Source organism: Nicotiana tabacum, chromosome 5, assembly GCF_000715075.1.
Source record: "Nicotiana tabacum cultivar K326 chromosome 5, ASM71507v2, whole genome shotgun sequence".
NCBI classification, from domain to species: Eukaryota; Viridiplantae; Streptophyta; class Magnoliopsida; order Solanales; family Solanaceae; genus Nicotiana; species Nicotiana tabacum.
The window spans coordinates 47,921,277-47,936,167 of record NC_134084.1 but is presented as its reverse complement, the minus strand read 5'-3'; the positions used below and the strand labels follow the sequence as shown (position 1 = coordinate 47,936,167).

Here is a 14,891-nt window from a genome sequence, read left to right as displayed (position 1 = left end):
AATATTAAGGACAAAGTGTTTTATCAAGTCCTTAACTTTATATGTGCAATGTAAATGTTAAGGATATGACTACTTAACTTCATGTGTGCAATGCAAATGTTAAAGACACCATGTCCTTAATATTTACACAGCACTCATAAAGAAAGAGTAAAAATATCTTTTCGTATTAATTTTAATAGAGTAATGGCTCATTTTGCTCTATATTAAAAATATTGGATAAAAATTAAATATTGCGTTAAAAAGTGGTTATCCTACATATTTCTACCCAATCAGACCCATACAAAGGGCCCGTGATCCAACTAACGGGTACCGTAAAATAAATTTAACGACAGTATTTGATTCTCTCTCTCTCTCTCATTCCGGAACCGCCCGTGTCTTCACTGTCAGCAAGCGCTAGGGTTTTGTTCTTCTTTCCTTTTTCAGCTCTCTTGAGAGATACCAGCAAATTTAGTTCCTATAGGCATATACTCAAAAAATTCATAGGTCGGTTGTTTCAGATTTGTTCTGTAGAGTCCATATTTTTTTTATTTTTTTTTTGTATCTCTTGGTTATTCATTTCCGAATAACGACAAAAAATGGAGTTTGGACGAAAGAGAACAGTAGATGGTGCCTTTGCAGGAAACGGAGGAATGAAAAAATCAAGAAATGGTTAGTTTTTCTCTCTTTATTTTTTTCTTATCCTTTCTAATTATTTCCATCACTTTGTCAATTTTTCTAGAACTGCGTTTTTCGAGAATTTGGAGCTCAGTCCGGATGGCCTTATTTGACTGGAGCGTAGAGTTTAAGAAAGAGAGACTTTTGAAATTTGTGATTTAAAATAAGTCATAGACATTTGCGTGGCTATAAATCTATCTGAGGTAAAATGAGAATTTTTAAGTCAAATTATTATAAATACAGAAATATATTATTTTTCGTGACAAACTAAAAAGGAAAGTGTGCCACATAAAAATAGTAATGTATAATTTGTAATGAATTTAAAAATATGGATTTTCATAGTAATCTGTTAGTGTAGAAGTACATCTTTAAATTATGTTGTCTGTGAATTGTCAACTGAAGAAAGATAATCAATCTTTTGCAACAGAATCAGAATCCTTTACGAGTGGTGTAGGAAGCAAATCAAAGCCATGCATGAAGTTTTACAGGTTTCATACTTAATCCATCTAAGAAAAAAGAATTCTCCATTCAATTCCGTACATGGTAATATTTGTAATGTTTAAAATGATAGTATATGATATGGTGAGCAAGTGCCATTGTCATTGATCTGCTGGCTTCTACGTTATATGGCTAATGTTATTTTTGTGTAACTGCATAAGGTGTCATAGAAAAAGTAAATAGAAAGATCCATGTCTAGCATGAAGCCTTAAGTAGGTTAATTTCTTGATAAAATTGATGACTGAATTCAATTATATTATGCTATGGTTCAATTGTGAATCTGTAATAGCGATGCTTATTCGTGGTGTAAAAAACTGATATATGTTGCATAAACAATAGGTTGAAATATAATTAGCAGCGGTACCATATAACTCTATTTTAAATAAGCTTAGAGGCTATTATTTAGCATCGAGTTCATGTTTCAAGAAAAGAATAAACACAAAAAAGGAGCACGAGATTCAAAGCTGGAATCTTCCTACTCTTTTTAGTTGGGACAAAGCATCCTATCATATTGGTTTCTTCTCCATCCGGTCCTTCTTTTAGTTAACTTCCTCCCATATAGATGATTTACATACCTAGCTCAACATTTATGGAAAATAATCATATCAAACGTTCAGATGAGAATTGGCATTCAGTTTAGTGAAACCTAGGACCAGACCAAAATAATAGGAAGAAGCCAAGCTGTCTATGAGGTTGCCGTTTTTGCTGATGGACTAAAATGCAACATTAGCGACCTAGTTTGATGCGAAAACACATAGCAGGTGCTTTGAAACACTCACAAATGACTATTATTATTCGACCCATGCAAGAAGTTTGTGAGGTGCCATTGCAGGTTGGATTTTTAAGAATAAGAGAAGAGGCATAAAAAATGACTTGACTTAAAAGACAGATGCTGCCACAACAAGGTGAGAAAAAGAAAAAAAGCATAGTCTGAGGTAATGAATTGGAAGTAACCATAGAGGAGTGGAAGAGCAGTTGATGAATTCTGTACAGAAAGTAAGATATTTCTGTGAGTTGGAAGGTATAGAAAATAGGGCAACATTAGATCATCCTGAACAATGTTGGTCATGTAAATAAGATAGTCTCCGGAGTATGAATGTCAGGTATGTATATGTGATGATATGAGGAAAGGTGTCTCTTTGTTAAAGGTGGTGTTGAAGTGAGATGTGAGAGGAGCTTAAATGTTGATAAGTCTCTTCGCCAGCTTATAAGTATCATAATCTTTAGTCTTGTGGTAAAGGGTTCGCTTGGTGATTTCTTTCGAGATTTCAGTTGAAGGTAATATAGGAGATACTATGATGCCAAACACGATCTTGTCTACTCTTTCTATGCCGTCAGGCACATATATATAATAACTGTGTTGACCTGCCATGCACATTTGTTGGTTTTATATTTTCGTTTATGGAACAATCCATATTTTAACCTGTGAATACTGTTTGCTTGAACCATGGCATAGCATAATAAAGATAGCATTTGGGCATTGCATCCACTGGTCATTTTTTTTTTCTTTTGGAAGCAAAGAATGTTGCTACTATTTCCCTTCATAAAGAAAATCTCACCCAAGGTGTACATACATATATGCATTTTCATTTATATAATTCTAGGAAAAGTAGTAGTATCGCTTGGATATCTCTTTATGGATGAACTTCAAAGGGCTGGTCCTTTATCAGAAAAACATTGCATCCAATGGTCAACCAACATCACGAGATTCCTTTAATTTGTGTTCGTCGGTCATTAGAGCTCATTAGCGAGGTCATGCCTTTGTCTCTTGTCCTTGTTTTAGACTGTTCTTCAGTTTGCATTTAATCATCCTTTCTGTGAGTTGTTTGGGCAATATATCGGATTTTATTTAGGAGGAACTGTGCTTTATTAAATAACATAAACTATCTTGTATGTTTGATTCACAGTGCTTTCCCTGTCATTCTTCTGAGATTTCAGTGAACTAAAACTAATATCCTTGACGGGTTTACCTTGTGTCCAATTATGTGATTCTGTATTAGCATATTCTCATGGTCTCTCATGTAGTGATGAAGTTTACTTGAGCTGCAGTTAGTGGTGAATTTTTTTTTGAGAAGCAGTAGTGATCAATGTTGTCAGTCAAATGCCTCTTTCTTCTGATATTTTATTTTCAATCATCTTTTATCCTGTAAGTTGAACTACTTAATACTACGTAATTAGAAAAAAAGTTGTACTAGTAAATACTGAATTAGAATTAGTTCTGTGAACTGTTGTTCTCAACATGCCAATCACTCACTTGTGTCCACCTATGTGGAAACAATGCTCTTAACATATTTTGCATCTCAGCTCTTGATGCTCAATGTTAACGTGCCTTTTGGCTTGTGATTCTGTTCAATTCCTTTTAACCCCATCTTGTAATGTGATGTAGCACTTCTGGATGCTCATATGGGGAGGGATGCCACTTTCTTCACTATGTTCCTGGCTATAGTGCAATGAGTCAAATATCAAACATGGGATTGAACCCAGCAGTTCCCGTTGGAAGGAATCATGCCTCTTTTAGTGATGGTCCTGCTTCAACCATGAAGTCCAAGCTTTGCAGCAAGTATAACACTGCAGAAGGATGCAAGTTTGGTGATAAATGCCATTTTGCCCATAGTGAGATGGAGATTGGGAAGCCAGTGGCACCAGCTTACGATGATTTCCAAGCAGCAGGACCTCCGAGTAGGTTTCCTGGGTATCATAAACCATCCCAACCCAGTCCAGCTGCAACAAACTTTGGTGCATCTGCAACAACTACAATTAGCATAGATGCCGCTCTTGCTGGAACCATCATTGGGAGAAATGGCGTGAACTCAAAACAGATTTGTCGTCTTACTGGTGTCAAGCTCTCCATAAAGGAGCATGAAACGGATTCCAATATAAGGAACATTGAGCTCCAGGGAACGTTTGATCAGATTAATCAGGCCAGTGCTATGGTCCAGGAGGTCATATCAAATGTTGGCACCCCTACGGGTGGACCAAAAAACACTGGCCCATTTGCTCGTGGGCCTGCTGGCCCATTTAAGACAAAGATGTGTTCGAACTTCTCCAAAGGTTCATGCACTTTTGGAGAAAAATGCCATTTTGCTCATGGTGCTAGTGAGCTGCAGAAGCCTTTGGCTTGATCTTCACAGCTTTATGTATTAGCGAAGATTGTTTTACCACAGGAATTAGCGAACCTTGGAAATGCATGAAAGAGAATTATTTATTTGCACCGTATTAGCTTATCATGGTCTGAGTTTTGTCCAGTTGTATTACTAGCCAATTCTGTCACAGCTGGTTTTGTTACAATAGATAGAATAGTCCATAATTAAATGAGCATTTACGCGATATTCAATAAGTGCTGCTTTTCAGACGTCGAATGACTTGATCACCTTATAATGTATTTCTTTTATTGCAAAGGATCGATGGCTTTTGATTATCACGTTAACAAGCCTTTGTTAGGACTAAAATACAAGTCCTGAAAGATGACTGAATTAAATGGGAATTGCCAAAACGTGTGCGACGGCTCTTAATTATATCAAGTGTTGAAACTGAGTTCCTCGTGCTTTTTCCCATTTATCCTTGAATTGTATCTCTCATGCTGGTACTTCTTATTTCTCCAAGAAAAAGTAGTCTGTTACTAAAGATGAATGAGGAGTGACGAAACAAGGAATTTGCCACACATTGCGAGTTTTCACTCGATATAATATGTTAGCATACAAATACCTATTAATCCAACTCTTTTGCAATAAACCGCAGCTATTCCGATTGAAAGATGTCTTATTTTCGTACCCTTGGACACCGTTGCAGCCTTAGTTAAAAGTTTGAAACAGTATTTGGTTGACAATATGTGTTATCCAGAAACAATCCATCGGAGTGAATTGGATTGCAGTCTGACTTTCGATTCAGTATAATCATTAAAAGATACTTGAAGCAATAGAGAGAAAAGGAAACAACTCAAGTTAAAACGAAATGGTCGATCTTACAGGACTCTTGTGCTACGCCTTGATGCTCCATAGTGGCATGTACGTGCGGAGGCTTCCCTCTTCGCTTGGGTAGAAGTGTATGCATTTGGTTGTAAAAGGCCACACAAACTCTGCATTTGGTTGTAAAAGCCCACAGAAACTTAGAGGGAAGGGTCAAGCAGAGATGCAATATGAATCATTTCCCGCTATTTTCTCTCGAAGTGCCTGTGGGCTGTAGCCTTACACTTCCTTCTTTTGTTTTAACCCCTTACTTAGATGTCTGCCGGAGTGTTGAGGCAAGTAGATCAGTTATATCTCATGTTATTTATTATGATAGTAGGAGCTTTAAGCAGAATGATGGTCAGGGCAGCCATAAGAAGGCATTTGAGGCAAACAGGAAAAGCAGGGTATCTTGTGATGCAAAGACAGAACAGCTCAAGAGCTTAAAGGATATACTTCTGAAGATTAATTTGAAGCATGAAATCATCGTAGCAGGTGGGCGGATGAATTTAATAGTCTGCAGAAACTTTCTCATGACCAAAAAAAGTCATCTATCATTTAACAATTCCCACCTTTTCTTTTTCTCTTTCAATCTTCTTTTTGTACCCGCCACCCCTTGATTTCTCTCTGTCTCCCTTTTGGATTACAATGGGTTATGTCAGGAATTGATGCTACGATGGAAATTTAAAATGAAAGACTGAAGGAAAGAACGGGAGGTCAAACCCCCAGAGATCATGTGGAAAATATGAACAACCGAAGGGTTTTTGATGGAATAGAAAACTCTTTTGAACATATTGAGGAACGTTTTCGTGTTATTATATTTTCAGAGCACCTTTGAGATTTCGATTAGCACCAACAGTTGGATGCTTTCTGAAGAGAACCATATTTTTCTGTATGGTTTATTACATGGAGTATTTTCCATCATATCAATAACATAATCAACTTTATCCAGAAAAAGATAAAACCATAAAAATGTCATAGAAATTCTTCCTCAGCAACTTCCACTGATACAACTAACTCAACTTTAGCAGAAAATGTGCCTATTCCCTTTAAGGCTACAGAATTTTGTACATTGTGACCGCTTAATGACTTAATATTGCAACTAATTCTTTTTGAGAAAAGCTTATTATCATAATGTTTCAAATCCACCATTGGTAAATCTCTGAACTAGATGAAACTAAATATGTTATCACTTCCAACAAGGGAAACACCAATATCTTGACCAAATGTGAGAATACTGCCTACTTAAGTCACTGAGTTAGAGTTGGAAACTTACATTTGATGAACATGATAACATGAAAGTGTAATACTTCTTTAGGGAAGATAAATGGGAAATTATACCTCAATCATTCAAGGGCATCAGTTCAATCTTCTTCTTCTTGTTTCACGAAGAAGTCCACTATCTAAATCTGAAAGCCTCGAGAAACCGCTTCTCCTCCTGGAAGATAATGAAGATCGACTCACAGGCAGATTTCCAGCATCAGTTAGGTTTTCCAACTGAAGTGCAGCATCAGAAACTTCATTTGATTGAGAGGAAGGAACAGATGACGTAGCAGAGCTTGTCTCCACAATTGAATCCAGAGTCTGACGTTCTGATCGTATGATAGTAGCATCTCTTCTCAAAGAATCATCTTCATCAGCTGCAACCTGACTAATTGGTAAAACTTGCGAATTGTTTCTTTCGCGAATGCGGTCTGTGAGTGACGCTGTAAGGTCCTCAAACATCTGCTGTGCATTTTCTAATTCTGATGAAAGAGAGGCAGCACCCTCTGATAATACCCTCGGAAACACTCGTGACCGTAGTCCCCGGCTGCCTATGGGATCAGCATTTTGCAACTCGTGAGAGCTGCTCAGAGAACTCGAACTAACGTCACCAGTCGCAAGTTGCTGTGACGGGTGATCCCCCAATCCTATACTGGTCCTAATTCGCCTAAGTGCTTCTGTAACTGGGATATGAGATAAACCCCGAGTCACACGCTGCTGTCTAACACTCTCAACTCTATGTGCTTTTGGCCTTGGTGGTATTTTGAAACCACACTCCACAAGTTCTTTTGAGCAGTAACTGTGGCCATTACCATAAATTGGAGTAATATTTTCATCTATAACCTCTCCCTTGCAAACAGGACACTCTTTTGTACTCGAATCAACATAAGGCAACTGATAAAAGCATGACCAGCAATATAAATGGCCGCAACAAGTCAAGATAGGTTCTTTAGCCATATCTAAACATATATTACAATCAAAGAAGCTTCCACTTCCACCATCCTTACCTACTTTTTTAACCACTAAATCCATCTCCAATGCCTTTGCTACTAAATGGGATCTATCTCTTTTGCATCCTTTTTCTTGCTTCTCATTATCCACGTTATTATTAGCAATATCATCAGAAGAAGAATTACGAGCTTGGGAACGCCACCTATGGCGTTGCCAAGTTCGAGCTGCAACAGCCTCAAGCTGCAGAATTCTTTGCTCTATCCTACTAGCAGTTTCCAAATCATTCAACAAAGACCCTAATCCTAAAGCAGTACCAGAAGATGACTCCATAGGCTCCTGGTTCAAATCAAGATCCATTACTACACCATTCATCAAATTATCCGCCATCGAAGAAACCCTTTTCAAGTCTGTTTCGAAAAAGATAAAGCAAAAAAAAAAAAGAGAGTCGTAAATCAAAAGCATATGGTCTAAACAGGGGAAAACTGAACATTCAAGTCAATCTATAAAGAAAAGAGAGAGAAAAACAAATACTAAAAACCTGCATAAAAGAGATAATCCAGGAATCCGAATTAAAGGAGTCAATAGCATGTACACTGATTTGGCCGTCCACCATGGGTTCTTCTGCTTCTACAAATAGCTTCCGAGGTCTTCAGTGAGAGAGAGATATAGGTCTGCTGAGGAGAGTTCTCGAGGGACAAGAAAGTTTCGCGGGGAGGGGGAAGGGGGGGAGGTTGAGGGTTGAGACGAGAAGGGAGGGAGGATAGATGGGTGATGGTTTGGCGCAAATTTTGGGCCAGTAGAATTGTGACTTGTGGGAGTAGAGGAGTCAAAAAGAGAAAAGAGAGTACGCAGTCAAATTGCTTGTATAGGCATTGAATGGGGTGCTCAAGAAAAATCTAAAGTTTGGTTGCTTTTCTCAAATTGTATTTTTTTGAGATCACTCTATTGCCGAAACACTTCATAATCGGGGTTGAAACATTTAGGTTTTTGGGAAAAGGCCTAAATATGCCATTGTATTTAGAGAAATTTTCATAAAGCACTGCTAGTTATCTATAGATACTATTTGCTATATTACGGATTATAGATACATTTTCTGTTGTTATTGTATTAGATGTATTTAAACTATTGTATTCATGAATATAGTAGAAAAAATAGGCATGAATCAGGGAAGTCCAGCTAATCAGTTGTTATATTCGAGTGTATTCGACTGTATTCGTGGCGTGAAACATGGGATTACAGCTGGACAGATTATTGTATTCGACTGTATTCACGGGGTGAAACGGAGAATTACACTGTTTTTACACGGAAAGTGAATCAATTAACATAATAGACTCCTAATATAACTCAACAAACTCAATTATAACACACAAATTTTGTATTTCCAGTTATAAAAAAGATTCTTAACCGAAAAATACCCCCAAAACATAGCAATCTTCAGAGAAATTATATAATACATCTGAATACATAAATTATATTAATTAAAAAAAAACATATAAATACATTCATGGCATATAGTGAGACAGTAAATACAATGAAATACATAGAATACAGCGGGATACATTAAAATACAATGAAAAAAAGATAGTGAATACAATGAAATACATGGAATACAACGAGATACATTGAATTATAATGGGAAAAAAGACAATGAATACAATGAAATACATGAAAAAACAGCATGATACGCTGAAAATACATTGAAATATATTAACATAAATTTGAGATGGGTGAGAGGAATTTGTCTCGGTTTTAGATGAAGGAGCAGCAAGGGACACCGAAACTGCCGTTGAAGATGCCATTTTCAGATCGAGGTTGACGAAACCCTAGATGGAATACTACTGGATCGAGATGATTCAGAGTGAGTGGAAAATGGGAACTATGTATCGAAACCCTAGCGAAGTAGAGAGAAAGAGCATGGGTTCTGGACAAATTGAAATTTGGGAAGGGTGATTAATGGTAGGTGATTTGCGTGTGAGGAATTTTGAGATTGAGCATCGTGTTTTCAGGGAATGGGGGAAGAGAATGACATGTATCAAAGAAGAGAGAGAAAGAAAATAATGTAACTGAATAGCGTATTTAGTGGCTTAGGGGTAGAAAGTAACCAAAATTAGATATTTTGCTATAAACATTAAAATGTATCTATACAATATAATTTTTTAAATGGTATTTATTTGGAATAAATAAGGTGTTAACCTTTGCTATAGGAGGTAAAAATTCCTTGTATTTAATGGAATGGCCTATCCATTGCCACTCGTTAATAATTGGGCATACTGGTGCCATGGACGTTACAACATTGGCCTATTTCAAAAATAGCCAGATTTACAAGTGGTCATAGTTTTAAAAGTAATCGAAATTTAGTCACTTTTTATGTAAAGATAAATCTGAACAAAAATACTGTTCAAAATTCGGAAAAATACTCTAGTATAATATATTGGAGTTCCAACATAAGTATATTATACTGAAACTTTCCGCGTGTTGGAGTTCTAGCATAATATGCTGAAAGTTAATACACAAGTGCACCGATCTCCCGTATATTATGCTGGAACTTTCCGTGTTGCAGCAAAATAGTGACTATTTTCAATGACTTTGCAAACACTGACTATTTTTGAATGACCAGTCCGAAAACTGGCTAGCCAGTGCTATTTTTACATTATTAACGGACAACTCATCCGGTTTTAAAAAAATGAAAATTAAATTTTTTAATACTAGTTTGGACACGTGTCAACTACCTAGACCACTACATGACTTGACCCCACTTCCCACTCTAACCTCAGTTACCCAACTAACCCAATCCTATTTTTTTTGTTACCCGATATTAATTCTCCCAAAATCCCATTTCATTTATTCTACAGAAAAGTGTCCACATCCTTTCCTGTTGGTATTGAGATAATACTCACTTTAGTTGGCTGATATGAAGTAAGGGTTTGGATTTGGGGAGGGGGGGGGGGAGGGATTAATATCGGTTAATAAAAAAGATGGGATTTGGTTAGTTGGGTAATTGGGGTTAGAGTGGGAAGTGGGCTCAAGTTATGTGGTGGTCTAGGTACTTGATACGTGTCAAAACTAGTGTTAAAAAATTAGATTTTCATCTTTTAATACCGGATGAGTTGTCCATTAATAATAGTGGAACAAATAGGCCAATCTTGTAATGTCTATGGCACCAATAGACCCAACTATTAACAAGTGGCATGAATAGGCAATTTCGCTAAGTACAATGGCATATTTAAAACATTTTCCCTCGATTTTTTCATATATAGAAGAAATTGGGAATCTTACATAAATGTCCCAAAAAGTCCCAACTTACCAACATCTAGCCATTAATCATAGACTTACTAAAACTAGCCAAACACATATAAAAATAAAAAAGCCAAAGAAATAAGGCTCTTTCTCTCCAAGAATCACACACAAAGATCTCATTCCATATTTTTAAGAGTGATTAGCAACTTTAGATGCAAAACGGAAAGGAAATTTCATGGATAATGTAGCAAATAAGGTGATGAAATACAAGAATATATATATATATATATATATATATATCCAAAAAACTAAGTAAAAAAGAATTTTTTTCAATGGGTATGGTTGAGATTCATTGAAAACATATAGATGAGTCAATATACAAAATTTGAGGAAGATTGGAGGTGAGGTGGACTGAATTGATATCAAAATTCGTAGTTAAAATCGAGTTCAAAAAGTTCTTCTGCTACACATGTATCACGCAGGTATAAATGGATATACATGTGATACACATTTGATACAAATATGATACTTATCTGATACACAAGTGATACACAGTCTATACACATATCATTTTTTCATGTTCATCTTCTATTTCGAATTTTCAATTCAAACCACCTGAAAACACTACCAAATCATTCCAAAACTGAGATTCAAGTTCCTTAAGATGTACCAAATCTATTCTGATAACACCTGCTCCAAAGAAAGTAAAAATTTAACTTTTTTGGCTATAAATAGCTAATTGGCTAATATAAATAATATTTTATGAATTGATCAATTTTTGTAATAAGCTATTTTCCTTAAAATATTCTAAACTTGTTTACCCGATTTTTGCAAGATTTTCATATTTTCAGACAATAGTTAGACCTTTTTTACAAAATATATACTCCCTTCATTCACTTTTACTTGTTTACTTTACTAAAAATACGTTTTCACTTTTGCTTGTCAACTACACTAAATTAAGAGAAGGATTTTCTTATTTTACCTTTATCATTAACTACTTAACCCCAAATTATTTTTCAAGGCCTTTTGAAATGCCTTATTAGGGGTTATATGGTAAAATACATACTACAATTATTATTTCTTAAGGGATGTGAAAAGTCCAAAGTAGACAAGTAAAAGTGAACGGAGGGAGTACAATTCAGTCCAATTACTTGCTTCGTCCTCATTTGATCTAGGATTGAAAATCCTACTAAATTCGCTCCAATATTTCACCAAATTATCCGAAATTTAGATATAAGCTCTTTAAAATATTTTCAAGTGTTCGCCACAATACTCAAATCAAATTCGATTTAGAGCAAGAGAGACAGACCACAAAAATCAGCGACAATCTTCGGTCATCTTCTACAACGGCACCAAATTAAAAAACACTGGAAAATATCTCCTTCAGCGACTTTTCTCGTACACATTTAAAAAAATTGTCAGAAATGGAACTCCAGATCTAAGAAAGAATAACTACATACCAATAAAGTGTCATGCCAATAGAGGAAGCAAAATTTGTTCTCTGCAAAATCTAGGAAGCAAAACCCATAATCTACTACATATGTCTACCGTTGGCGTTGTGACGACCCGACCTACCGCTCTGTTTTCCCTATCTATGCTTCTTTATGCTTTGTTTATCCATATTATGTGGTATCGGGTTGGTCGAATTGAATACGGAATGATTTAGGTAAGGTTTGAGACACTTAGTCTCTTTTGAGGAAGCTTAAGTTGGAAAAGTCAACCAGATGTTGACTTATATGTTAGAGGGCTCGGATGTGAGTTTCGATGGTTTGGTTAGCTTCGGGAGGTGATTTGGGACTTAGGAGCGCGATCGGATTGGGTTTTGGAGGTTTGGAGTAGATTTAGGCTTGAATTGACGAAGTTGATATTTTGGCGATTTCAGGTTGGTAGGCGAGATTTTGATATAGGGGTCGGAATGGAATTCTGAGAGTTGCAGTAGCTTCGTTGTGTCATTTGGGATGTGTGTGAAAAATTTCAGGTCATTCGGACGTGGTTTGGTTGGATTTTTTATCAAAAACGTAATTTAGAAGATTTTGGAATTCTTAGGCTTGAATCTGATGCGAATTTGGTGTTTTGATGTTGTTTTGAGCGTTCCGAAGATTGGAACTAGTTTGAATGAGGTTATGGGATATGTTGACATGTTTGGTTGAGGTTCCGGGGGCCTAGGGTGAGTTTCGGGTGGTGAATTGGACCATTTCATGAAGTTTAGAATTGCAGAAATCTGCTGCTCAGTGTTGCAGACAAATACTCTTCGCGTTCGCGAGAGGGGAGCCGCGATCGGGTAGGGTTAGCTGGAGAAGGCTGAGAATTTGGCCTTTACATTCGTGATGGAGGCTTCGCGTTCGCGAAGGGCTGGGAAATGATGCATCGCGTTCGTGAGGTCTGCTCCGCGTTCGCATAGAAGAAATTGGCCAGCTGGGTTTTGAGATATTTTGTTCATCGCGTTCGCGGGCGAGGGAGCACGTTCGCGAAGGTCTGTCTGGGCAAAGCGCGTTCGCGATGGGGTGGTCGCGATCACGGAGAAGAATTTTGGTCAACAGAATTTTTTGTGCTTCGCGAAAGCGAGGCTTTGACCGCGTTCGCGAAGAAGGAAATTTATGCCTGGACAGAATGTTTAAGTACTCATCTTGTCCGTGATTTTGGGGTTTATTTCTTCCATTGTTGGTCATTTTTGGAGCTTTTTGAAGGGGATTGAAGAGGAATTCAAGGGGATTCACTTGGACGTAAGATTCTTGGACTTAAAACTCGATTCTAATGTGAATTCCATCTAAATAATCATGGAAATTTAGCCAAAAATTGAAGAACTAGGGCTTGAAAATTTAGACCTTTGATTGAGGATTTGAAGGGCCATTTGATGTCGGATTTCAGAACTTTTGATATGTATGAACTCGTGGGGAGATAAGAAATCTATTGATGTAAAAATTATCGAATTCTGAGACGTGGGCCCGGAGGTCGGGTTTTGGTAATTTCGGGATTTATGTTATAAATTAATTATTTTCGCTTGGGCTTCGTTCCCTTAGCATATTTTGACATCCTCGTTCTGATTTTGGATAGATTCGATGCAAGTGGAGGCCGATTCGAGGGGCAAAGGCATCGCGAGCTAGAGATTTGACCGATTTGAGGTGAGTAATGATTGTAAATGATGTTCTGAGGGTTTGAGACCCCAAATTGTACATCGTAGCGCTATATTGAGGTGATGCACATGCTTGATGAAGAGCGTGGGGTCATGTACTGTTGGGGATTGTGATTTAGTCCGTCCTGAATGACTATTTTACCGCGTATTTGACTGAAACCTATTTGCTATCATGATGATTTGGGTTGAATGCCATATTTGGGCCTTGTGCCAACTATTTGAACCCTTCGGGGATTTTTACTGGTATTTTCCTCACTGTTTTGACTTTATACTGGAACCCGTCATGTTATATTTCACTGTTTTCGTACTCACCCATATTTACTCTGTTTTAAACACTTACATGATCTTTTAAATGATATTTTTGGGCTGAGAATCATGTTTTACTATTACCCGAGTGGCTTGTAAGGATTTTGACTGAGTAAGGCCAAGGGCCTATATTGTGAGGAAACATTTGATATTGATTATGAGGCCGAGGGCCTGAGATATATACGCCAAGAGGTGGCTTGATTGATATGAGGCCGAGGGCCTAGTGATGATGCCACGAGGTGGCTTGATATTGTGCTTGGGCCGTAAGGGGCCCCTCCAGGAGTCTGTACACCCCTAGTGAGGGCGGATACCCATTGTGATGTGAGATTGAGCCCGAGGGGCTGGTATTATTCTATATGATTACCCGAGTATTTTCATAATTGACTGTCAATTACCTGCTTAATTATTGAAAAAGGCTTTTCATGAAGTAAAGTTTTGAGTTGAAGGATTTTACCTAGTTTCCACTAGTTTACTGTTTTAAATGGTTTTACTGCTTCAGTATAGCATGCTTTTGTGCCTTACGTGATTTCCCGCTTTCAGTCTTTATTTATGATTATTACTCACTGAGTTGGAGTACTCACTTTACTCCCTGTACCCTTTGTGCAGATTTATGTGTATCTGGTTCCGCTCCCGAGTGCTGATCATTTCCGGCTCAGGCGGATCCGAGGAGTTTCTAGGTAGCTGTTGGCATTCGCAGCCCGGAGCTCTTACCTATCTTATTCCTTTATGTTCTTAGTTTATGTATTAAACTCTGTAGTTATATACATTTTGAGTATTCCGTTTTGTTAGATGCTCATGATTAGTGACACCACAGTATCGGGTTGTGTTGGGTTATTTTCTGCAAATTATGCTATTAACTACTTAAACCTTGGTTTATTTGATCATGCTTAGACTGTTCTTAAGAG

The 14,891-nt window shown here is 37.2% G+C and overlaps 2 protein-coding genes across 2 annotated transcripts; one reads left to right on the top strand and one right to left on the bottom strand.

Annotated features, from left to right (window-relative positions):
* Window positions 1-309: 309 nt before the first annotated feature.
* LOC107819065 (zinc finger CCCH domain-containing protein 14) lies at window positions 310-4,366 on the top strand. The gene is made up of 3 exons (XM_016645139.2): window positions 310-648; window positions 1,082-1,142; window positions 3,539-4,366. The coding sequence occupies exons 1-3, from the start codon at window positions 576-578 to the stop codon at window positions 4,272-4,274; spliced, it is 870 nt and encodes a 289-aa protein (XP_016500625.2). The 5' UTR covers window positions 310-575; the 3' UTR covers window positions 4,275-4,366.
* Window positions 4,367-6,264: 1,898 nt separating this feature from the next.
* Window positions 6,265-8,156, bottom strand: LOC107819064 (uncharacterized). Its single transcript, XM_016645137.2, has 2 exons — window positions 7,849-8,156; window positions 6,265-7,717 (listed from the first exon to the last, which is right to left on the bottom strand). Exon 2 carries the CDS (start codon window positions 7,695-7,697, stop codon window positions 6,456-6,458), a length of 1,242 nt encoding a protein of 413 aa, XP_016500623.1. The 5' UTR covers window positions 7,698-7,717; window positions 7,849-8,156; the 3' UTR covers window positions 6,265-6,455.
* Window positions 8,157-14,891: the final 6,735 nt, after the last annotated feature.